The sequence below is a fragment of the Melanotaenia boesemani genome, chromosome 4 (genome assembly GCF_017639745.1).
Source record: "Melanotaenia boesemani isolate fMelBoe1 chromosome 4, fMelBoe1.pri, whole genome shotgun sequence".
Taxonomy (NCBI): Eukaryota; Metazoa; Chordata; class Actinopteri; order Atheriniformes; family Melanotaeniidae; genus Melanotaenia; species Melanotaenia boesemani.
In genome coordinates, this window is record NC_055685.1 from 15,987,337 (window position 1) to 16,014,015 (window position 26,679).

At 40.9% G+C, this 26,679-nt stretch overlaps 2 protein-coding genes across 2 annotated transcripts in view; one reads left to right on the forward strand and one right to left on the reverse strand.

The window, feature by feature from the left end:
- mxd4 (MAX dimerization protein 4) lies at positions 1-25,263 on the forward strand. The gene is made up of 6 exons (XM_041983416.1): positions 1-234; positions 842-941; positions 5,415-5,444; positions 16,993-17,107; positions 18,571-18,733; positions 19,756-25,263. The coding sequence occupies exons 1-6, from the start codon at positions 171-173 to the stop codon at positions 19,914-19,916; spliced, it is 633 nt and encodes a 210-aa protein (XP_041839350.1). The 5' UTR covers positions 1-170; the 3' UTR covers positions 19,917-25,263.
- The window catches only part of LOC121638571 (PRELI domain-containing protein 1, mitochondrial-like), a 9,948-nt gene continuing 7,945 nt past the window's right edge, over positions 24,677-26,679 (reverse strand). The window contains exon 6 of the mRNA XM_041983417.1: positions 24,677-25,685. Coding sequence (XP_041839351.1) covers positions 25,564-25,685 — 122 coding nt within the window. The 3' untranslated portion in view covers positions 24,677-25,563. The remainder of the gene's footprint in view (positions 25,686-26,679) is intronic.

The following is a 26,679-nucleotide window of genomic DNA, read 5'->3' on the forward strand; positions in this document are numbered from 1 at the left end:
TTAGGTGTTGTTACTGTAGTTTGGAATCATCAAGATTGAGAAGTGAACGTAGCAACGGCATACATCGAAAACAGTTTTTGTTTTGTTTTTTATTTTCATTCAATTATTTTATTAATTGTACATTTGTGTAAATAGGTTATTTCTATTTTTTATAACCAGACATCGAAACGATGGAACTTAATTCTCTTTTAATTCTGCTGGAGGCTGCAGAATACTTGGAAAGAAGAGACAGAGGTATTTAAAGCTGAACTAAGAAGTCGACGTTATTATAGTTATATTGTGAATGGGTCATTTGGATGACAGTTAACTTGATGTTTTATTTAATGTTGTGTTTGAACGTGCTCTGCCATAGTGCAGGTATGATGTCACTCTCCATGGGATACAGAGCAGGCGATGGGTGCCAACTAGAACCAGTAGTTTATATGCTACGAAATGATAGCTGTCATCTAACGTCTTTATTCATTTATTTATTTTTAACGTATGTCATTGAACTGTGTTTGCATAGCACCTAACAGCAGTCATGTGCTGATAGTAAACAGGGCGATTGTTTTCATTTCATTTAATAAATTAATTCAATGTTTTTCATTCGATTTACGAAAATGAGTAAACAAGTGTTGCTTTGAAAAGCGATACCAAAAAAAAAAAAAAAAAAAAAAAAAAAGAAGCTGTTTAACATTATTTAGCATGTTTACAACATGTAACTAACCGACAGCAGATGCTGCTTTACGGTTATTATCCCGCTTTCTACATCTGGATTGACATGTCAGCCCACAAGTCTGCTTCAAAATTTCTCTTAATGGGTTTTAAATGAAAATGTTTGTTTTTCTTTGTGTGTAAACAGAGGCAGAACACGGCTATGCGTCTGTTTTACCATACAGCAGCGACTTTTCCCGAAAGAAAACGAAAGGCTCGCCAATATCCAGAAAAACTCAGAACAATAGGTAAATATATGTTTTGCTATTTTTACATGTTTGAGTCCAGCTCATGCAAACACACACACACACACGCGCACTCCCACACTTAAGAGTTGAGGATAGCCGTTTTCATGGCATTTCTCTGCTGCTTGCCTTGAGCTGGGTTGGGCTCTGTGTTTTGGTCTCTCCAATAAACAGTGCCACGCGTACACTGTCAACTCTGCTGCCTCTGCTCCGTTTCTTTCACTCTTACCAACAACCCTCCCCTATGCCGAGAAGACAAAATTATATGAGAAAAAAAACAACCTGACAAGCCTTTAACCTTTGGTTTCTGCAGCCTGTCTCGCACAGGCTCTTATGGTTTTGTCTGTTTCAAAACTTAAAAAAAGAAGCTATTTTCATGTGGTGAAAGTGTTCTTTTTGGTGTGTGAGGGTGTTAAATGAAAGTCCTGTAAAGGGGTCTCATGTGAGGAACCACAGTCCTACAAGCCATTCCACACAAACAGAGCACATGAAATTCCCATTGTTGCCTTCTGATTTATTCAACACGTCGGCTCCTGATCTAAGGATTTTCCTCTTTTCTTGGTGAAACCATCGCTCAGCAGCGCTCCTACTGAGTTTGACCCAGTTGCTCTCCTTCTAGACACTACTGTAAGAAAATCCATGGGTTACATTACATAAAGGCAGGTTTCAGTTTCGGTTCAGGCTTGCTTCGTGTTTGTGCTGGTTAAAGGTCATTTAAACATCAGCAGGTTAACATTTAATTTGCTCTTTAAAATTGAAAGACAGTAGAATAGCAGGCTGCTGCAGACAAGGAATGGCTTGTATTACTTATTGATCTGTTCACAGTTTTTCACATAAAGTTCTCCTTTTTTCTGTCGGATATTAAACTTGTTAGAATTGATTAAATTCTCAGTGTGTGTTTGAAAAATGATTTGATCTATTGACAGGCACACCCTTAACAGAAATATAATTTGAACAAATGCATATTTGTTGTGGGTTGATTGCATCCAGGTGCACAACAGCAGACCCTTTCATTTATTTTGATTCCAAAAAATGACTCGTTTGAGTCTCTGAGAACATGCATGATATATTTCTGTTCAGCACATTTAGTTCTGATCAAGAACTCGTAAATTAGTTGTTGCCTAGTGATGTGTCAAGGAAGCGCTGGTAGGGAAATCAATCCAGTAGTGAGTCTGAGTGTTATGTCACCGCAGGTAGTATTATTATATCTGTATAGTTTTGTGAAAACGAAAGACTTATTTTTAGTTTCAAATAGGATTGCAGGTTTATCCACATTCTTTTGATTCAGTTCCTGATGTTGAAACATATTTATTATATGTGTGTGGTGCGTGTGTGTGTGGGTGGGTGGGTGAGGAGTTTGTGGATTTGCCAGGTGGGTGTGGTGGCTGAAACACATACGTTTACCCTGCAACAAACACTGGCCCAACGGGCTTCAGGCCTGCTTTTCCCCTCTATGTTCTTGTGACTACCCTGTGGGCAAATTCCCCATCTCCCTTTATGGTCTCCTGCAGCCTCTTTAAGCATCAATAGGATGCTGGGGGCTAGGATGGGGAAAGAGAGGGGCCGGTAAAATATTTTTCATGTTTAAACTGTAGCTGAAGCCAAGTGTTACTTATTAGGCACAAAGCATGCTTTGTACGAACTATCAGCTGGTCTTATAGCATTTCATATTATGGTCAAATATGCTAATTAAAACAGATAATGTGTTTTGTAACAGTAATCATGGCCTATGAAAAATAAATAAACAATCCAATAGTGTATCTTTACCCAACTTTATTTATAAAGCACTTTAAAACAACCAGTGCTGCAAACAAGTAAAATCAAAGTACAAATGAAAACAAGTATAAAATAAAAACAAATGACAACATTAAACATCTTTGAAGAGTCAGTTCTGATGGGATTTCCTTTGTTGCTCATAGGTTGTCGTTAAATCAAAGTGCTTCTATAAAAAGACCTGGAATTTCATTGGCGAGAGTTTCCCTGCTCAGTGTCGCTCACATTAGATCTGATATTAAAATATAAATAGCTCAGATTACAAGAACTGTAATTAGCTTCTTTTGCCGCCTTGAATTCCTTTCTGTGAACAGGGGAATTGTCAGAGGATCAGCTCTAGTTACATCTTGTTTACATCCCATAAGGAAAAGATCGAAAGACATCTTATGAAGATTTGACCATCAAAGCTCTTTTGCATATTACACACATTGTTCTTTAACATAACCTGTAAAGGTGTGGTAATCTGCTGTCGTTACAGGTTTGTGAACATTCCCTTCCTCTGAATGGTTTCCTGGTCATGCCCTGTGCTTTGACTAGGACGTATCCCCAATTTGTGCATGTTTGAATAGCATTACTTCCTCTGCAAAGCAGTGAAGCTCTTTGTCTGCTTTTTAGATCAGCAGCGGTGTGACATCCTGTGCTGCTGGGATGATTTTGTGCAGATGCCACATTATCACAGGGTTAGCTGTAACCCTTTCGTTGCTGCAAACAGTGTTGTTGTCCAGATGCCTGGGCCTCCTCGGCACAGCTGTGGGAACCACTGCTCTGTGAGCACAAGGGCTCTCAAACAGTGGAAAGTCTGAAAAGGCTTGTTGTCAGTCTGGCTCTTTGTTGTAGCTGTTTTTGTTTTTATTGCCGTGGTATCCATGACGGTCTCATGAACGGAGGGCCTGTTTCAGACGGACCCCAGTGCCCTCCCGGCTGCGTGTCATAATAGGGGCTCTCCTCGGAATAGCCCACACGCTGAGGAATTCTGCAGCGTCTAGGCCGACAGACGTCTGAGAGTGTTTTTATTCCATGTCCACACTACTGTTCAGCCAGCGTGCATCAGCAACAGCAGTGTGTGCATGCTGTTTGTGTGGTTGTCAGGCAGACAGGGAGCTGGGTGTTGTGCAGTGTCACAGATACTGCTTTCTCTCAGGGCCATTTATGCCCTCCACTCTCTGCTCTCTCACTGATGTCACCCAGAAATGGGAAAATGTTAAAAGCCAAGCTTCATTTGCAGTGGTGCTTGACCAGATTTCTTTGAGATGTCCACACAATGCATGAAGGTCAATAAACAAAGAACGCTGTAAAACAAATGAGACGCTTCTTAGAGTAGCAGAAGTACGAAACTCTGCTTTCAGAATCTGGTACGATGTCTTTGTGCAGCAGTAATTGCAGCTGAACATTTCCAGTAACTGTTGCTCAGGTCTGCACATGAGCATGGAGCTATATCTCTCTTATTTTGTTTCCTCCCATTAACCTTTTGTTTCTTAGCTTTTAAGGTCAAGACTTTGACTCAGCTATTAAAAAAAAAAAAATCCCCATATTTTTCTCAAACTTTCTTTGGTAGAATGAATTTTGTGCTTAGGTTTATTAGTTAACTGCATGAACACATTTCTCTAAAGATTCAGTTCACACACAGAAGAATTTGCAGGTATAATTAAGATTTCATTGCTCCATCCAAGATGGCAAGCCGTCCTGGTCCAGATGCAGCAAATCAGGTCCAATCCATGACACTATCACCACCATGTTTCACAGATGGGGTGAAGATTTAATTTTTTTTTTCAAACATAATGCTTCTGATTTAAACCTAAAAGTTCTACGTGTAGTGTTATGTTCCCCTGGTGATGGACTTGTGAACATTAGCATTACCCAAATTAGCGGAGGCCTTTAGGCCCTAGAGGGTTACTTTGTGACCTCTGAAGACCACATCATTGGCCAGTCCTGCAAAGAATAACAGCGGTGTTGAATTTCCACATTATGTGCAGAATTTGTCTGACTGTGTTCAAACTTTTTTGTAACTTTTAGCCTTCTCCAGCCCGATCAGTATCAGAAATTCTTTCTGAGGTTCTTTAGAAATGTTCTTTGTTCCATGACACACGTCCACAAACATGTGTTGTGAATCTCAGACTTTGACAGATGCCTGTTCAGATAAATCCCACCCAGACTGTCATCCTGTCTAGCAGTTCACATACTTTCCCCACTCAGAGACACCCTTTCTAAAAAAAAAAAAAAAAAAAAAATCAGCAAATACAATATTGCTATTTTTTTTTACTTGGTTGAGAATCGGATTTAACATGAGGTCGTATTTATGCAGAAATGTAGCCTCTGCATATTTATGCCCATTACCCATCAAATCAGTGTCAGTGTGCATCACATTAGACCTTTTTTAGACTACTTTATTACTACATTTTATATGAGAATTCACTGTACAATAGCTTCAGCATTCAAAAACCTTACAGCCACATGAAGGCAGGTAGGAAAGACAAAAGAATCAAGGCTTTTCTCTTATCTCTTGACACATCTCTTTGGCACTTTATTTGATCTTTTTCTTGTTTTTATGTTTTCCTTTTACCAAACTTGCTTCCATCTGTTTTACAGTTCAATCAAAACATTTCCGTCTCATCATTACACAGACATTCTACTCGTATGTCATGTGATTTAACGTTTTTTAGTGTAAAGACTTTCTACCCTGACACTCGTCTTCTCTCGTTTCAGATCATCACACAACGAGCTGGAGAAACACAGGTATGCTGATATCTTTCCCATCTTTTATGTCAGACTGATTGCTGTGTGTTTGCGTGTGTGTTTGAACCGGTAACATACCAGCTGAAGCGGTCTCGACTGCAGGCAAATATCAAATATATTCCTCTTAAACAACCCGCATTGCGGATCAGATCAGAGGTCATCTTCAAAGAGCCAGAGTCAATTAATTCCTCATGTCTGAAAACGGATAATAAGGTGATTTCAAAGAGCTTTACATCGATTAGATCTTTCTCTATTTCTTGGATGAATCCGTTTTCCTCGTGTGAAAAGGGAATCCTGTCAGTAATGCGATAATCCTGCAGAGAATGACGCTGTGGTGAATGGAGGCTGAGTGAATCTGGACCTTGTCTGTCATTTCTCCAGACTCAGAAGCTCACAGATTGACTGTGTTCTACACCTCCCAGCATCATTCCAGCTCTTTTCTTTTTCTTTTAGTTTTTAGAAAGTACAGCTCTCACTTTCTGTGTTGATTCTTATAGGGAGGGACATGAATTTAGAGGGCTTCCTTGTCTTGAAACAAATTCCTTTGTGATAGAAAAAAAGAACAAAAACAGCATAAAATAATATCTTAATCGTTTCATTGCTTCTTGTTTTTTTCATCAGACACTGCCTTATACTGTGAGTTTAGGAAACAGCTGATGTGACTATCAGCATGTGAGCAGAGGCCGAAATGGGTGGGTTTTAGTCTGCTTGTGTGTGACACGCTGTCACTCACGTTGAGGGCTCAGGGTTTGCCAGTCACATGTTTGAGAATGAGTAAGACAGCCTGAGTGTGTGCAGCGTAGAGAGGAACAAGTAAGGACATATTCCTCCTTGACCTCACTAAGAGGCAGACGGAGGCCCTCGGCTGATTACACCGCAGGTTTTGAAACACAGCGTTTACCTCACGTCCAATAACGGGCGTGGTTGGTTACCAGCACAGTGATGTCCAGTTTAACTGACAAATGCAAGTGCCGGTAAAGTGTTACCAAAAAGAGTTTACTCACTTCCGTTGTCATAATTAATGACCACTTTTCTGTAAAAATACAGAGCAGTGTCATTACTGTAACAGTTGAACACGCTAGTTCTACTATTATTTCATGATGTAAGGCCTTTAATACATACAATTAAGCTCAAATGCTGTCTCATTGCACTGTTCTCTATTTAGGCAGGACTGTTTTTATGGAAACATTTACACCCACTTATTTATGAAGAAGTGTCCTTGTAATTATTTGTGTCACAATGCTTTTATGTCAATACTTTTTTCTTTCTTTTTTTAAATTTTCTTAAAAATCAGTCATCTAGAGCAGAAAACTGCGCGGCGTATTTTACCCACGATGGCTGTGAAACTAAAAAGTGATATCAGTAAGATTTTAATATTGAAACCTGGCATTATATGAATTTTGTTTACACTAACGTTAAGAAATGGGTTTTAACATTTATGATGGAATTAAAACAGTGGGTTTATAAAGGAGGCTGTGTCTTCTTTCGTTGTAGAAGCCTCCACCGAAACCAAGCGGGCGTCTCAAACTACTTATCATGACGTTAAAATGCAAACCAGTTCTTTAAGGTTCATGTGGCATGAGCATTAGCATCAGCCCAGCACTGGAAACCAGTTCATATTGGTAAAATAGGAGTATTTGTGTTCTCAGAAATTGCAGTGGGTCTTTTATAACTACTAAACATTTCATTGTTCTAAAGTCCTTGATGCCTGTAAACAGCCAGACACTAAAGAATAGAGAAATGTATGCCTCCTACTTATTAACATCATAAGAAAACCAAAAGTCAAGTTGTCCTGTTCAACCAGTTTGATAAATGTGTGACCAGTTTAAAGCATCCTTTTCAAGTCTCGCCCCTGTTTAATCTCCAACAATCCCAGAGTATCGCCTCTGAAATCTCTGCCTCCTTCACGCCCTCAGACGCCACTCCAGGGAGGTGCTGCTGTTTGAGTCCTGACTCACCGTCTTTGTTTGGTCATGTGTTGTGTTTTCTGTTTTGCCCTCATGCAGCACAGAGCCATCCTTGTACTGTAGTACGTTCACGAGGCAGACAAGGTGACTGATGAATGTCTGGCTTAGATGCTGGAAGGCATTGAATGCTATCGTGTAAAAAGGGCTGGGTGTAAGTGGAATTTAATTTTCTTTGTGAACGTGGAGTTGTCCTTTAGTTTGGTGCTTTTTTTCTTCTTTTGTTTGAACTGTTGTTTTGACACCACATGCCTCCTTTATTCTTTAAGAATTTCATATGAATGACAAACCTAGATCAGATAATTGATTCATCAGTTGTCTGCTATGGTTGCTTAAATATATTAAACTCATTTTCAAAAGAATTGACTATTTTCAACCTTTTTTTTTACCTGTGGACATCAGGTGTACTGGCTGCTGCTCTGCGATCTTACTCATGCTAGGTGTCTGTGACTGCTGGCTTGGCAGACATTCAGGAGGCATCCTGCATATATTTGTGTCCTGTTATCAGAGTGAGTCGTCTGCTGGGTGGGTGCAGAGACCCACAGGGTCATCTGTCCCAACACAGCCCTGTTATCTGCTGCTGCCTGAGTGTAGTTGAGACAGCTGTTTAGAACACTTCTAAGATAATCCTGCTTTTTCTCTCTTTTTTTTTTTTGCTTGTCATTGCAGTGGCATCGACCAGATCATCAAGCAGAGCGTCAGCTCAGTTTTTTTGTGAAACCAATTGCCCCAGTGTGGTTGGTCTCCATTGGCATTGCTTCCTTCCCATTTCTTAGTTCAACCCGCTCTCGGTCGCACCTATGACGGCTCATCTTGCCACAAGTTTCCTTTTCGAGGAATTGCAAAACATCATGCTTCCTGCTTTCCAACTCGCCACCTGTTTACAGGAAATCTGAATCAAGTCCAGTAAGGCCGAGCGTGTGGTTTGTCTGCGCTGCTTTACTCAATTGAAAGAGGGATTTACATTTCTATTTTTATCTCCTCTACCCGCTTCCGTCAGGTGCTCTGAGTTTTACTTTTCAGACCAGTTTATTTAGATGGATCCTCAAACTTTGCAGATTAAAAAAAATAAATTCCCTTACAAGATGGGATTCCTCTGCAGATAATGTTCAGCATCAACTATCGAAGTCTGCTTTAGATTTAAACACGCTTCATGGACGCAGGAGCAAGCGGACCATTTGTCATGGTCTAATCTTCTCGTTAATTAAATTTACTCTCCCAGTGTCCTCTACTCCCAGCTGTGATGAATGACTTATTTGTCTTTTGAGGGGCTCTTTTCCTTCGAGAGAAGCTCGTCTGTGTGTCTGCAGGCTGGGCAGCAACCCACCAAGCTGTTTTGAGTTATTCCTGTGCTTCGAAACCTGGGAAACCTGTCCACGGCACTGTTACTTTACCTCTTAGCCCTCTCCCTCGTCCTCAAGAGGCCACATCTGTTTTTTTTTGTTTTGTTTTTTTTCTTGCCCTGCTCTCTCTCCTCGTCCTAGCTCTCCTTTTTCGGCCACTAAAAGTGTCTGAGTCAGCAGAACCCTGGGGCAGTAATAAGGCAGAGGAAAGCTTGCTCTCACAGTGGACCTTTATCACTCTTTACTGCAGGATAAAGCTCCTATGTGCCATTTTCTCTGATTATGAGTCTTTTTACTATTTTTTTCAGGGTTTTACTGTGAGTTTATACACAAGTCAGTCCTTACATTGTGACCTGCAGAGCTTTTGTGAATCCAGCTCCAGTTAAGTTGAATCCAGATCAAGCTGTTTTGAGCTCTTTGTTTTTATTAGTTGGTTTTAATGTCACACATATATTTATCCACAGGCTGCTGGATAAATATTCTTTCCAGGTTTGGTTTTAGTGTGCCGTTCACATGCTTACATGACTGCGCACTTAACTTCCTCAACGGTCACACCATCAGTTTGATTCCCTGTTTGCCTGTCGACCTGGAGTCATAAGGCTTGGTTATGCAACTTATATAATGAGTGATGATGCTCATTGTCATGATCAGAGCTCAAGAATAAAGAGTAAGCCATGACCTTTCATGACAGAGGACAGGATGGTTATCATATAAATTAAATTATGACATTATGTTAAAGATGATAAGACAGTTACTTAGGTTATGTTACAGATTTTCTGTAATTTTCTGTTTATGCATGTGAATGAGGCATTTCATAATAGGATATACATCAATTTGAATAAAACTAAAAGCAAATTGAGTATTAGATTAAATGAAAACACAATTCACAAGACAGTTATGAGCCAAAATCTCATTACTGAAAAGACATGATGTTTACGTCTCACTAAAAATGGACATACTCATTGTTTTGATGCAACAACTTGCTTTTGTTGAACATGTGGCTTGAAGTGGGCCTGATTATGAGTTTGCATTAGCTTGATATAACCAGAAACATTTAAATTAGGCCAAACCAAGCAGTTCCTGCTATAGGAGATCATCAGCAGAGGTCACATGCCGTGTTGAGACAAGGTTATTCAGGTCAAATCTGGCTGCACTTGTTCCACATCTGCTTTCTGTGGACAACACTGTGTTTGTGCAATGCCTGTGGATGATCTGTCATAGCTTCTTTATGTATTCGCCCGCTCACCCAGACACTTATGCATGTGAATGTGGTTGCTGCAGACCTACATTTAGGTTAGAATGTTCCCTCTTTCCTCTGAGGTGCTACTGCTGCAGGGTATCCTTTAGTCGAAACAGCTGATCCTCATAAAATTACCAGTGTAGGATGCAAACAGGCCGTGTGGGTCTGTTATCTTTTCATTTTTCCTCCCGTATGCATGCAAGTCGCTTTTAGTAATCTCTATATGTTTAGATCCTGTATAAATAAAGTAGCTCTGGGAAAAGTTTCAAAAGTATTTTAAGAAAACATAAAGACCAGGAGAGTAGCGAGAAAAGCTTGCCGCCTGAACCATTCATGGTTTTCTCTGGGCCTTGTGCACTCGACAAGGAGGGGCTGAAGACATTCTTGAGAACTGCTACAGGGAGGAACGAGAGGCCGTGCAGGACGTGGCTGCAACATTATGTGTGTCAACCAGGGAGCCTGAAATTCAGGTCAGCGGAGCATGCACACATATGCTGGAATGCAGAGTTAGGTAACAGAGGCTTTTTAGGGGGAGATTGAGTGGATAGCTGGGGGTCAACAAAACCTCTCTGACCGAGTTTTACTAGAATGCTTTTGCAGGCACACATTTGCTTCTACTTTCTGGTAAGAGGGCATTCACAAGTTGTTGATTTTTGATTATGCATTGAGACAATGGAATAGAGCTGCATCCATTGTTTTATTCAACATTCTTACTCCACTTATTCTGGTGTAGTTGTTTCATTTTCTATCACAGCAGTCTAGGAATTTTAAAGCTCCAGTGTAAAACATTTAAGGCGATCCACTGGCAGAAATGCAATATATTCATATATCTTTTTTTATTAGTGTAGATTTGTCTCAAAAGTAGAATATTGTGTTTTAATTTCCTTAAAACAAGCAATTTATGTAAAAAATTATGTGGATCATCACATCTGTTTCTAGCTACTAAAGTTAGGTGGTTGATATAAGGCAGGGGTCCCTAACTGGTCCTCGAGGTTCTGCAGGTTTTAGATGTTTTTCTGCTGAAACACACCTGATTCAAATGAAATTGGCGAACCATTTCTGCACAAGCATCTTACAAACATCTAGAACCTTCAAGGGCTAGAGTGGGCAAGCCCTGAAATAAGGTATTCATTTGCTTGATATTAGAAGATTATGCCACCGGACATTAGTGAGCCTATGCATTAGGCATTTGGAATAGAAATTATTTTTCAAATTTTTTTTATCTGACTAAGTGTCCTTATATGACTGTAGATCAAAATGCTGAATATTCATAGAAATCTGAAAATAATTTAGAGCAGTAGAAATGTCTTCATTTTCTCCAACAGATCTTCACCGTTTTAAGGCTGTCCTACTGGAGTTAACAGCCTGACTTTTACAGTCAACAAAGAGCCTGAAATCCGCTCTCATTCCCCTAGATTTCTGTGTGTTAATCATTCACAAAGGTCGTTATTAAACCTGAGCTCTCAGTGGGGAGTTATGTGTTTATTGAGCTTGCTGTACTTGTTTCTGCTCATCCAACTAACTTTTACAGATGTGCTTGTCAGTGGACATGGCAGGGGGCAATTAATGTCCAGGTCTGTCATTTGACATTGGGTTGTAAAAACTCAGAAATGCACAGGGAAGCCATTATTTATTCTCGCTTCTCTGTTTGCTCACACGCTCACTGAGGAAGGGATTTTGTGATGATCCGGGCTCACACAGGGGATTGTTTCAGTATACGAAAACAATCAAATGAATCCAATTACTCGGCATTCCCAAGCACGGCCAATGGAAAATCCAGTTTGTTTTGTGGAAATGCAAGTGAGCAGCAAAGTAAAACTACTACTTCTTGTTTAATTACCAGTAAAAAATGCACAGACTTTTCTGTAGGGTTGTTCTGCTACAAGTGAGGCTGCACTGTTGTGGCCTGTTGAGGTTTCTGTTTTCCTACATGTGAGAGCAGAGTCATGTGGGAGCAAGAGGACTCCGTGTTTCTGCAGTCAGGAGAATGTGTTTACAGGGGATTTGTATCCGTCTGCCTCGCCTTTTAGTTGTCGCTGCACACAGTGGGTGTGGGTGTGGTGTCCTCGATGACAGAAAGCAAACACAACTCGTCCCAAATGACTGACATTTCATATCAGGGTGATAAAAAAGCCTCTTGTGTCTGTGTGTGTGTGTCTTTCGTGTCACTGGCACGGGCAACGTGGTGAACGATTCAGCCGGTTTAACATGAGCTGCTTCAGTAATGTCTTTTTATACCATCTTGTTACTCTTAGATGGCACATTAGCTCTGTGTTAAATGTAAACATGTTCAGGGCAGGCCTGGAGTGTGACAGGGAGACTAATGAAGGACTGCTGAAAGGTTACTTGTGTGTGTGTGTGTGTGTGTGTGTGTGTGTGTGTGTGTGTGTGTGTGTGTGTGTGTGTGTGGTGTATCTTGGCAGGCCTCTGGTCAGGGTCCCTCACCACCTCAAACCGCTCTCCCATCTGCCTAGTTTTCCCCAGGAACCTGCCAGCCAGATGTAGAGTCCCTCCACTGACAACCTCAAATTCCAGGGCCTCACTATGGTTATCCACACTCACGCAACGTGGCCCCCACTTTCACCTCCTTTGGAAGAGACGCTGTAAACAGGGTGCAGATGCAAAGAGTTCCTATGCAGAAGTCTCTTTTTATCCCTACAACTATAGTGTTGTAGTCCAGTTACGCAACAACATTTGAGAGAAAAATGTGTTCAAAAGTGCAACGTTATTGACCAAAACTACAAAAGCGAGTTAAACTGTAACGACCTGGAGATCAGTTTAGATCAGCTTTATTTTAGGAACAATTAAAGCAATTTTGATATTGGATTATTGTGCTTTTTATAGCTGAGCAGATAAGGCAGTGTGTCCTGTGTGCCTCTGTCTTGTGGACTCAAGTTGCAACAACGCCAGAGGTGAATGGTGTCGCATTTTCTTTTCTTTAAACAAAGCAAGGAAAAATACCAAGGCAGCTCTGGCAGTGAGAAGTGTTTCTGACCAACTCTGACCTTCGTTTAGCAGGTTTGGCTCTGTGCCAGATGTGCCACTCTGTTCTGTGTGCATGGGAAGAGGAATCCACTGCATTAAGTTCATTAAACAGCGCAGTGAGTGAGGGGTGAAGACCTGTTGTTTGTACAGGCTTGCCTGCAGCTCTTTGCAAGCAGATAGAGGAATCCTGAGGCAGACTGTGGCCACCAGGACAGAGTGTACGTATTTGGACACTACCACGTTTCCTGTATATGTCTCAGAAATACAGAGGTTGCTACAGATACAACTTAAGCAGCAAAACAAGATGTTTCACCGTGTTCTCTTTCTAAGGCACAAAGTGTGACCAGGTCATAGAGAAAATCCTGATCTGTACTCAGCTATGTTGGAGCGCAAGTCAGCAGTTTGAAAAGCTTGTTTCAGCTGCAGCAGCTTGTAGCTTTTTGAGAAAAAGTTCTCTTTTTTTTCTTTTTCTCTCTTGAGTCTTTGTTTTGGCACCGATCCCCTGATGGAGAGAGAGGAGGGGGAGGGACGGCCACAGGTCACACACAAATCATCCCGTGGTACTCAGCACGTGAGAACAGTCAGGTGGTGATTTCTCTGCAAGAGCCACAGCTTCTCTTTGTCCTGATGATGCCATTAATACTGAGAATTAATACACCTAACAATGAAAACAACATGAAGTCTGTGTATTGTGTCTATTGAACAATAAAACACAGACTTTTTCAGTCTTTGAACTCATAATCAGCCCTAACTATAAATCCCGTGACCCCACAACAAAAGTCTCACGCTGTGACACTGTGCATGGTTGAAATATCAAAGGCCAACCTGGTTTCAACACAGACAAGTTGGAAAATTTGTTGTGATTCAGGCGCATGCGGGCCAGGCGGTGCAAACTGTCTGCTCTCTTTCAGGGACACAACGCTCACGTTCATCTGGTGCCACTCTTTGCATGGCTGTTCTAGGCGATCTGATAAACATTGCGTGACCAGGGCTTGGCTTAGGAATAACAAACATGAGTGAGGGAGGGTCCTAACCCCCCCGCTCTAAATCGGCTGTGCACTCTTGAGGAAAAATGGCAAGAGTGTCCTGTGGCAGGAGAGAGAGCTGTCATGGACACTCGTTTGAGTTAAACTAGGTACTTTCTTATTGATTTGCATCAGAAACACACAGTTTCTCTTAAAACAAATACATTGACGTTCTATAGGACGGGGTGTTGGGCCAAAAGTTTTTATTTGCTATATGCAGATCTGTTGTCACTGTGAGGTTGCAAGCCGTGGGGACAGTGAGCACATTAAGTGTCGGTTTTCCTTACAGTTTTTAATGTTTGTGCTGAACTAAGCTAACCATCTGCTGATTTTTGCTTAATATTTACTGTACAGACAACAGAGGGGTATTGGTATTCTCATCTAACTTGGCCAAATGTCAAACTAATCCAGTTGGATTCTTGATTTGCAGATCAACCCATGCAAAACAGTGGTTTCCTTTACAGTATCAAGCCATTTTGCTCACTTTAGAGATAGGTCATGTTATGGTTATTTTGATTTCCTTCTCTCCTTCCATTTTTATGTATCTTTAACTGCATGCAAAAAGCCAGTTTACAAAGCACAATATCAAAGTTCTTTCTCATCTGAAATGCTTAGCAGCTGCCTCACTTTGTAGCATTTTTGACATATCAGCTGACCAAACTGGGCTTTTGTGGAGAACAGATTTTAAGCCAAAGGCAGCAAGAGTTACTGCAGCACTCCTATCCTCTGCCTGCCAGGTGAAATAGGTGGTGAACGTGCATGTGGGGGTAGAGATGAATAAGTCAGAGAACACTGTGAGTTTTTCTAAATGGGGTGGGGGGTGGAGTGAGGCAGAGAATTTGGGGGAACGCCTTGTTTTTGTTTTTTATTACAAGAGAGTGATGGGGGTGGGGGTGGTGGTGGGGGTGTTGGTGGTGGGGGAATGCAAGATGGTTGGCTCAAGTTACCCTTTGGATGATGTGTGCTGAGCGCTGCCTAGTGCAGCTGAGCACACTGCACTCAAAGAACCCTTTTTTCAACCCAAGAGAAAGTCAACCGTTCGGACCCCACTCCCATTCCAAAAAAAACACCCCTGTCCTCCCCCTCCTTCTGCTGCCGACCCCTTGCTCCTTCCTGCCTGCTTCCCCTGGCTGCAGACCAAGTGCTTCATGTGGCTGGACTGGGGCAGGTTGGGGGTGGCCCCCACCCTGGTCCTCAGAAGACACTTGTTTTCCACTGGGGATGAGGGAGTGTTGGTGTTGGCAGGGTGGAGCAGAGGGTTGAAGGGGTTCAGTCGGAGCTGTCCCCTGTGAGAGGAGGTTATAAAAGAGCGAGAGCACTTTCACACGCCCTTTTTCATGCAGCACCTCTGTGCACCTGTAGAGAAGCTGTTTTAAGACATTTTTCTTTAAAATTTTTCATTTAAGATTCTTGTTTATCTTTATAGCTACAATAAAATCCACCAGCATTAAAGACGTTATTTTTATTTAGAAGGTTAATTATATTTAGACGTTCTTGTTGCCCTCAGGCTATCCCTGACCGACCCTTACTTGAGGCAGACAGAGTTGGCGAGAGGGTCTTACTCTGTGTAGAAAATCTAGGTGACGCCCTTCCTGAAAAAGAAACAGGGACAACACTTTGTGCATGTGTGAGACTTGTGCACTAGCTGTTGTCTCTTGTGTGCTCATATCTGCAGCCAGCCCCAGAGAGCTTCATCTCACTGATTAGGTTTATTGTGGTTGTAGCGATGGCCAGAGGAGATCTTGCATTGTTGGAGTTTGTTTACCGTTCAGCTGGAGTTAGCCAAAGGAACGGGAGAAAAGGGTGAAGGCTAGCTCAGAACAAAGAAATGGTTCATGGACCAGCTTGACTAATGGAGGATTGAAAGGCCTTTATGAACAAATCTGAATGGACTTGGGACATAGAGGGGATATGCTGATTGAAAAAAAAATATATTGTCAACAAGAGCAGCCCTTTTAGATAATATACTGTATCCATAGAAAGTCTCCTCACATGCATCCAAAGATTAACTCTGCCTTATCCTTGCTATCACTTAAATAAACATCCTAATGGTGCATCTAGCGAGCTGTTTACTTGACGATCCAGGGTTGTTGGCCTGCAGGGCTTTTGCAAGGATTTTGCAGGGTTTTCTGGGGTCAAAATCTGTGTCTTGCATTTCAGTCAGCAGAGCCACTAGAACAGATGAGGAGCTTATCATGGCTGCTATTTTGGTCAAAAACGATTTTTGTACATTGCCACTGTGAGTTTGAGAACCCTCTCAGTAGCATCTAACATCTTTGACAGTTTGAGAAGCAATGCCTCACAGTACCGTCAGTAAAACGTGAAGGATATGATTAATATGACGATAAGTGTTTTGTTGGTTTCTACAAAAAACAAAAGAAAAATGCTAGTTTTCCATAATATGTTGTTTCAAATGTTTTCTGTCCACTGAAGCCACACAAACCTTTTCGTAAAGTGCAGTACCTTAGAAAAAGGTGAACTTGAGCAAATCAGCAGAGGGGTTTGTATTAAATATTATTTTAAAAAGATAGAACTGGAAATAATGGCTGCAGTTATTTGGGTAATTTTAGCAGAAACATAGCAGAAACTGTTTGTTTATTGTGTGTGTGGGTGTGTGTGTATGTGTGTGTGCACAAGGATCACTTTGCAAGCTTTTGACAACTGTAACCACTGAGGCTCCCTCTGAAAATGTCTCACGGTCAAACTCAAAGTCACAAGTGAAACCAAACCTGCAGAGCATCAGGCCTAATCATGCAGAACTCAGTCACTAGTCTCTCTCCTCATGTTTTCGAGCACAAGACCAGGACATAAAAATCAGAGTATACTAGAAACACCATTTGCCTCTGCTGTTTAACAAAGGAGCTCACATGGATGAGCTCCCCTCGACCGGTGCATGTGTGCACATGTGCACGTGTGTGTGTGCGTGGGTGCTCTCAAGGCTTTTTTGCTGATGGACAGGTGCTGACTCATTGTGTTCTTGTGTGGTTGCAGACGTGCCAAATTACGGCTTTACTTGGAGCAGTTGAAGAAGTTGGTGCCTTTGGGTCCAGACAGCACGAGACACACCACTCTGAGCTTGCTGAAAAGGGCCAAGATGCACATCAAGGTACAAAAAAAAAAACAAAACAAAACAAAACAGAAAATTGGCTGATTTTACATTTAAGGAGTTTTAACCCTTGAAAAGGGGAAAAATGTTAGTGTGGGCTCTGGTAAGTGACACAAAATATGTTGCACCATTTTTTTCATAATTTCCGACTAAAAATCAAAAGAAATACATTTTTTTCAGTCTGAGAACTAAACTATTCATTTCTTTTGTTTGTTGTCTTTTTAAGTGTTGTATTGTTTTCTAATCTTTCTATAAGAATGGTTGAGTTCCTGTCAGGAAAAAAAGCCAAAAAGGAAGAAAAACAACTCTTAACAAACAAGGATTATACAAATGATTTGATGGTTGACCTGACGAAAAGATAACATAAGTTTGTTTTCTCCACAATCTACCAAGTTTTCACAGACCCAAACACAAGTTAAAAGAAAACAGGTTTGCAGTAGGACTAGTGACACAGGAAAGCTTGAGAAATTTTAAGCCCATACATAAAATATCTGAATGTAAAGTTGCTGTAGGAGACAAGCTGCATGTGCAGTTTAGGTCATGCTGTACCGATATGGCTGTTTACATGCAGCAACAGTGTGGTTGGTGGAAAATCCAGATGTAGCGAGTTTTAACCCTTCATTTCCTGTTTATCATGCATGTCCTCTCTGCTCAGACAATATGCGTCGATTCTCGACAGGGTGTTGTGTCTTCTCGTATCAGAAGAGGCCTCGTGCTCTGCACAGCTTTGATTCACCACTGAAAACTTTCAGATGCAAATAAGTGCAAAATATAACCCCATACTGATTCAAATTTTGACAAGAGTTGGGTATTTTAATCTTTTGAACATTAAACCTCATGCAGTCATTTGAATTCTTCACTCACTAAATGTTGAAATTGTTGTTGTTAAACTTTGTTTTGCAACTTTGACAGACCTTTCCTTTCAAGCAGAAAAAAATGGTTTCAGAAGCTTTTTTTTTTAACTTGATAAGATCAGGAACAGCATCCGTGTGATGCAAACCGAATCTTAATTTCTTTAAAGATAACATTGTAATTTACAGCTTCAAGGCTTTCAAGAAAAATATGGTAGCAAAACCTTAAAATATGTTTATTTCACCAATGCATGCATAGAGTACTTATTCCTAGTCCTACTGCTACTTTCTTTGGTTTCCACCCATCCAGAGTCTGTGATGAGTGGCATATGTTTTTTGAATGTAAATGCCACATGCAGACAATATTCATATGCAGTAGAAACGTCTTTTCTGTGCAGCTAGCGGAAGGTTAAAGAGGATATTTGAGTTCCTCTACAATAACATCTGCTTTAATATTGAAATATATAATATACAAGGGAACAACAAAAGAGGAGAAAGCAACTGAAAGTATACCTGATTTCTGTTTTGTACAGGTGTGCATGTTAAAGATAATATGAACTCATTCTAAAGATAATATCAGCTCATTCTTGTCATTTGTCTGTGTGCGTGCAGAAGCTGGAAGAGCAGGACAGGAAGGCTTTAAACATGAAGGAGCAGCTTCAGAGAGAGCACCGCTACCTCAAACGCCGCCTGGAGCAGCTCTCTGTGTCGGGATCTGTGGAGCGCATCCGCACCGACAGCATGGGCTCCACCATTTCTACTGACTCAGAGCAAGGTATGGTGGCTTCCAAAAGTAAATCAGAGGTACTAACACTTTGCACGTGTGTAAAGCGCATGTGGACTTAAAAGTTGCACTTAAATCAACTAGAGATTGCTGCATTTGTTGAAACTTGTAGTGGATTTGCAATAAACAGCTCCTTTACATTATGTGGACAATTCTGGGCAGCTTTTCTCCATATATAATACAAATAAAACAAAAACCTAAGTTTGGTTTGGGTAGTCACTGTATGCTGTGACACTAGAAGACCCTGCTAGATCTGTATGGCTGTTTAGGGATCACCTTCCTTGTTTGCAAACTACACTCCCGGGTTAAAGGTTAACCCCTCAGATTACAGATAAAGAAGTCTGGCTCTCCTTTTTTATTAAGATTTCATGTCATGTGGTTCACTGTGTACTGGTGCAGGTTGTGACAGATCTACAACTTTGTCACATTTCAGCTGCAGAAATAACAGAAACAGTAATCTGAGGTCAAACCCCAGCAAATCTCACGAGACGTTTGTATATTTCATCAGAACTGCTCGTTGAGTTGCTGAACAGGTGCACAGAGATAAGACAGTTTTGTTTTTTGTTGTGGTTGCAGTGCATAATGTAGAAACTGAACCTCCAACTCATATGTTTTCAGAGTCGCTTGCTTGTCTGTCTGCAGGAGTACTTAGAGGAGAATTGGAGCACAAATTTAGTTGTTTGTATCTGGCTCACTTCAATTGAAAATTACATGTTAAAGGGCCAAGCTTAAAAAGAGTCTGTCAATCACCAGTGTCGTAGATTTCCCTGAAATCCTTAGCTTTGGGTGGTTGAAGTCTGTTTACAAATCCTGGAAGAGGTAAACACGTAAGCAGGTGTTTATCAATGGATGGGGATTACATGTGGGAGCACAAAGATCTGTCTGCCCTGAATTAAAGGCTGCCTAAATCCAGGTTTAATCTAATAAAAGTGCCATATGCCACAGTTGGAAATAAACATTGTCTTTCTATCTTCCTCCGTTTTCAACCTTGCTTATTTTCTTTGCCTCTGCAGAGGTGGACATTGAGGGGATGGAGTTCACCCCTGGCGAAGCAGACAGTGTGGACAGCATCAGCGATGGAGAGGAGGAGGACCACTACAGCCTCCAGAGCAGCTCCAGCGACACCAGCTACACAGCCACACATTCCCACAGACTGCAGCCGCACCATTGCTAGGCACTGCACAGCCCTCAATCTCTCAACCAGCTCACTCACCTTTGCTTTCCTTTCCTCACCCTGCCTTCCCCAATTTGCAGTTGCCAACACCGCCCACCACCTACATCAGACCAGCCCACAATGGTGGTACGCCCTGAACCTGTTCCTCCTTTTCCTGGCTATGACTGTCCAGGAAGCGCATATGGCCATCAAGCCGCTTGAGCCCTTCCTAACCTTCCCTCTCGCCTCTCACATCCAACCACTGACCCTACCTCACCCTACTGTATCCTGCCTGAACTCGCCCACCTCCCTCCCCTCCCACTGCCCTCACAACCTCCAACTAGTGTTGATGCGGGCTCAGAGAGCGCAGGGTAGAGTTAGTGGTTTTTATCTGATACATCTGTGGTGAGGTGAACAGCTTTGACTTGTTAATCGGTCTGTGTTTATACATGTGAAGGAGGAGTCTGAGAGGTCAAAAAACAAACTTCAGCCTTTTTCAAGTGGCAATAATACACAGAAAGTTTTGCACTAAGTTTAGGATGTAAAAGAAAAAAAGCACTTCTGTTTGTTTAGCAATATCTACAATATTAAGACCTCATCAGTCGTTTTTATCCTACAGTATCTGTTGGAAATAGCTTGTGAATGTCTTGAGACATTCGACTGCTGACAAATGCTTTTCTCATCTTAATGCCAAAAAGCTCTTTGCTGTAGCTTCACGCTACCTTTCCACACCCAAGAGTGCTGTCAATCATCTCAGCAGACTCTGAATAAGCTGACCAAAAAGTGTTGAACCACCCTTTTGATTTCTTCCTGTTTAGCATGCTAAGAATGCACAGCGGTGCTCCCACGAGTATGTGAAATGTACAGCGGTAAGACTCCTCATCAGTAGTCACTTCATCTTCACATGAGGGTAAAGACAACCTGGAAAGTGTCAGAGCTGTGAGAGCAGGCAGTTTGTAAATAAATGCACAGTTACTGTCTAAACTCCTATGTCTCCCTCTGGTTGGGTTGCCTAACCACTACTCCACACTACTGACCACTACATTATACCACCCTACGGTGCGGATGGACTACTATGTCAAAAAAAAAGAAAGAAAAAAAAGGAGTTGTTTCACAACTATAAAACTTGTGTATTTCTTCTCAGTAGCTAATTGATGTAGCAATAAGTACTAGAGGCTTCTTTTGAGTGTCAATTTGACTTGGTGGACCACGAGATGTTCATGGGAAACTTTTTTCTTTGTCCTTTTTCAGCCTGTAGATGGCAAACTGTTGCTCTCAGGAAGTGGACCTGCAGACCTTTTCACCGTATTCACTAATGGGTCCTCCTCTGTCTGTGCAGTGTCATCTACCAAACATTTACATTTATCTGCAGCTCTGTCAATTTTCATGTTGCGCTCATGTGTGAGTGGAGTTTTATTATGTAACATTCAGATTAACAAGTCAAAGCTGTAAATTTTGATGAAACAAAAAGGGAGGGCAAGCTGTGATGATTTGCTGTCTGTAGTGGCGATCGGTGTAGCTAACTTAGCAAACTAATCCCATTCAGTTCACTTTTCATTTCTCTAACAGGAGTAATAACCTTATTTCCTCTGTTATCTGTTACTTCTATCCATTTCAGCTTTGGGCCCTGCTGAAGACCAATGTAGATTAAAATTTCTTCTCCTGTAAGCCTGATATTGACGGACGAGGTGCTTCTGTTGCTCTCTGATCATTTAATAATCAGCTGCCCCAGTCTCTTGCAGTCTTGTAGAATATGGCACTTTAAAAACAAAAAGAGCCCGGCCCAATGTGGCAGGTCTGACCAAAAAAATGTAAAACTACAAAAAAAAAAAAAAAAACAAAAAAAAAAAAAAAAAAAAAAAAAAAAAAAAACTGCATACAAAAGAAGCTACTCGTCACTAAAAGTGATATTAGCTAGTGTAGTCTATATTTCTTGTATTAAATTTTGTATTATATTTTCCTAAATGTTCTCTCATAAAGAAAAGGCAAAAAAGAGTGAGTATATCAATTTATATCTAGATATATAAAGATACATATATATATATCTGTTATATATATGTATATGTATATATATATATATATATATATATATATATATATATATATATATATGTGCGAGTGTAAATATATATATGAGTACATGAAAGACAGACAGACAGACAGGAGGCCAGGCTTGTTGAAGGGAGAGTGGGGGTAGGGGAGCTGATACACTGGCCCCTCTCCCTGGGTGACTCTCCTGCTGTCATTCTGTGCCTTGGTGAGCCTTTGACCTCCTTCCTCCTCCTCCTTGTCCCTTGTCCTCACCCTCTGCCCCAACTCAGGTCACACTCCCCTCATCCCATCTTCTTAATCACATCTTCCCTTTCTTCTTCTTCTTCTTCTTCTCCTCCTCTTCTGGTGGTGATTTAAACCTTGTGAAACCCTCCCAGGAGAAAGGAGGCAAATGGAGAGAAGACATCATTACAAAAAAAAAAAAAAAAAAGAGGTCCACTTGGTTTCTACTGAAGGCGCTGTTCTACCACACCCTGTCCAGGCACTCCCCCCACCCTTGTGACACTTACCCATCTGCCAGTGCCACTTCTGTCATGGAAAAACAAAAACATACACACTGGTAAACTCCCATGGCAGCTTCCAGTCGCCCTTAACGGTCACCAACGGGGCTCTAAACGTCTGGGCTTGAAGCATTTTTAACCTTTTCTTTTTTTGTTTGTCATTTTGCTATTATTGTATGTTGACTATGTGTTTGATCAGTGGGAGGCACTGGGAGAGGAGCGATAAAAGAATAATCCAATCAATGGCAGCTTAAGGTGTTGTCCTCCAAGCTCCCAGTAGTCCATCCCCCCTCCACAAAAAAAAAAAAAAAACAAAACAAAAAAACAAAAGCAAAAAGAAGAAAAAAAAAAAAAGACAAATAGTGTTACCCATTGATCAAGGGACCTCTTAACAGCAATATGACCATCTTGTGCTTTCTGAGGGAGAGTGGGCAGCCATTTTTTTTTTTTTTTTTTTTTTTTTTTTTTAGACAAGCAAGTGATTTTGCGTTTTACTCTGTAATGCATTTTTAGTGACCAACGCTTTGTTTCATTTGGATGAATTTACCTCCTAAATGACCCTCTCCACACACTGCAGGAGGACAAATAAAATGAACCAGAAGTGTTTGTTTTTTTTTGTTATCAAGTTTACATTCATGTCAAAGAACTTGTACATGATTGTTTGTAGCAAAAACGTCATTCAAAATTTGTTGGTCAAAATGAACAACTGAGTAAATCATATTAATGGCATAAAATAATTCTCTTGCACAGAACCTCCCAGTGAGAAAGAAAAGTGGGCCAGATATGAGATTATAATTTTTCAATGCCGTCATTGGAAAATGTACATAGCACACATACACTCGGAATGAGTGGCCTATGAGCAGCTGACTGGACGTGTTAACATTTTGGTTTAATGTTTGGGGGGAACGTGTGTATGGAAATTCTTTTAATGATGTGCCTTGGAAAAAGTTATTTTCTTTAAAAAGCAGAGATTGTACCAGTTAATGACAACTGTTAATGCAGTCACAGTTACGCTTACTTTTAACCCCCAGAGAGGCAAAAGATGTCTTCTCAAGACCATTAACGCAGAGAAGTTAACAGGGTTCCTCGGTGAAGCCCTGCTGACATCAGAAGTCATTAGACTGAAACATCAGAACCAAGTACAGACGAGATTTGATGTTTGCTTTCATGTTGCTGTTGCACAGAGATTTGCTTCGGTGTGGTGGGCATTTTACAAGCATGGAAGTTTTAAATGTCGGCAGGCTGAGATGCAAGACAGAAAGCGATGAGCCTTGGACAAAGAGGCACTAAGAGATGAAACACGTCAGGCCTGCTGATTCATGGTGCTTCTAAAATCCACACAACTTCCATGAAATATTATTCCTGCCAAACAAATAGTCACTTTTAAATGAATAGCTTTAACTACCTGTAGGCTTTGGATCAGCTTCTCACTTTACAAACTTTAGCCTTCGCATCTTTTTTCTTTTTATTTTGCATCTTTGCGCGTTTGGGTGACACTCTAGAGTCAGCTGAGTAGACTCCACGATGGTGTCACATCCACAGTGGGCTGTAGAGGGGGACCTGGCTTGGATTTAGTCAAGAGGAGCACGATACAGATTTGGTCAGGGCTTGAGATGCTGTGCAGAGTAGGGAGAGTTCTGTGCCAGAGACCTGTGAATATGTCCTTTTTGGTGGATGTGTGTGTGAGTGTGTGTACACGACTACCTGGTGCTGGCTACATTTTAGCAAACACTTGAAGGTATTGTGTATTCTCTCATTGTAATATAATTAAAATGTTTTATACATAAAGCTGTTGCGACCTTGTGAGTTCTTTCTGCATGCAAAGAGAAAACTGTGACAATCTTCAGCTGAACAAAGCAGCAGGAAAATGCAGGAGATGTTCAAATGTTATGGGGCTTCCTGTTTGGTTTATGCAGGTGTGAGTGAAGCTGTAATTTGCTGTCTGGATTTTTCATTTTTAAAGGTCTGGGGTTCATCTTTTGTTACTGTAACAGTAGAGACCTTAGATAATGGCATCAATGAGACAAAATAAGCCGTCATTTATTTAGTTACAATGATTTATTAAAGCTTGTTTTGTCAAGGATTAAACCAAGTTAAAAAATGAAGAGCCTTTTTTAAGCATCTACAGCTCGTATATGGATTTTACTTTTTAAAATAGACCTGCATTAACTTAATGCAAATGTCTAATTCTATATGATCATGAAAAACACATTACGCTCAAATATGTTCCTGCTATAATTCAAGTGTCACAGAAAAAAAATCCAGTCAATTCCATGTTAAACGGAATGCAGTGGATAAAATGTTAGGACAATAGCATCTTCATCAACACATACGTTTCAACAAGCAGATTGAAATGATCAACTTTCACTATTGCACCTCACTTACAGTAATACAGTTAACGGCTAATCACGTTACATAGTCTGAGCAGACAAAAGTGAAATGTTTGCTCGTTCTGATATAAGTCACTTTGCTGTGATTGTCAGCGTGTCGGTACAGGCTTGCAGGCAGCAGTTTTTATGCTTTCTAATCATGTGTGAAACATTACAGGACGGTGTGTTTGCTGGGGGAGCTACAGCATTTCAGAAATGGAAGCTTATCAGTTTCAAAGCCAACAAATATGAAACTAAGGGGAAATCACAAGGAAACATTACAATTTTGCAGCTTAAAATTTCCCCTGTGAGAAATTTACACCACAAAATTTCAAATTAAAACTTAACATGATTTGATCTAATGTTCATTTCTGGCTGCGTACATGCCTGAAGCATGACAGCTGTCGTTGCAAAGCAGTGTAGCATCTGTATAAATCCCAAAATATGTAAGGAAAAAAAAAAAGCTTAGTCTTATTCATTTAATTTAAAATAATAAATAAATAGCCCAGATAGGGAATTTAGAGCTAATACATTTAAAGCAGAATGAGATGCTGCTGATATGAAAGGCAGAAGGTTTCATACAAAGGCTCGGGTACTGAGATTTAAATATAAGCTGATAGACAAACAGATGACGTCTGACAGGAAGAGGTAAAAGTCTCAACAGCAGAGATAATCCGACAGACCCCAGTAACCTTTTTTAAGATGATCAAAAGGCACTGTCACCGGGGCAGCGCATGTGCTTCTCTATCAGACGTACTGTTGGGATTTCTGTGGGGTGGCGGCAGCGGAGGCCAGGGTCTTTGCTGCCTCTTTGGCCTTTTCTGATGCATCCTTCATTGTGTCCCTGAGCAGCCGTTGGGGTGTCTCTCCTGATAGACCAAAAGGTGCAGCAAGAGAGAGAGAGGACAGAATAAGGATCACAACAAACTTTTTCCAGCTAACTTTTCAGACATAAATAAACACTGTCAGTGTCATCAAACTGTCAAAATGATGCCTCGTTGTGCATTCAGTAAATCTCCTGCTACAATTCTCACCAGTTTATTAGATATGTTTTAGGGTCAGACAACAAGAGCGCGAGCATGAAGGATTTATACAATAATGCTGCAGGGATGAATCCAAGATGAAAATCTGAGGGAGACAAAAACAAACTGTCTAAACCACTCTGAACTGATTGCACTGCTAGAAAACTGACTTGAACATCAGAGGCACATGTTGAATCATGTTGAATCCATGTGGATGAATGCCGAGTTCTGTTCTATGAATCTAATATCGTTCAGCTGCTTAGTACAGACTGCTGTCATGGAATATCTTCATGGCATGCCAAATGGAAAGGTGACATAAGTTAAAGTAGTGAGGAACTTGGAAAAATTAAAGTAGTTCAGTAAGTGAGCACGCCCTCATTTGTATGTTGCTACAAACTGCCTCACGCTGGATTCAGCGCCATGGGCTTCTGAGTCTGTTTGTGTCTGCCCTGACTGTGAACCCTCAACCTTAAGTGAGAACAACATGTGGAGTCGAGACAGAGCAGTGAGCAGGGCATTTTCCTGGGAGGGAGCAACCTATTCACATGTTTAAATGCTGACAATACCAGTGGGGAGTGAGTTTGGGGAATTTGTAAAATGTCCAAAACAAAAAGTGGATTTCTGAGTCATTAAGTTTTCTCAACAAGACAGGTGTTGTTTTTGGACAAATCCAAAGGTAAGCCCAACAGATCAGATGTGGTAAGGATTCTGTGGAGACCGGCTTGCGATCAAGGTCCAGTAAAGATGAGAACATTAAAGCATATGGTTGCCTGTCTTTGTGTAGTAAAAACCAAAGATATAAAGAAGAGTCTAAATTGTCTTTAAGTACACTCATCCTACC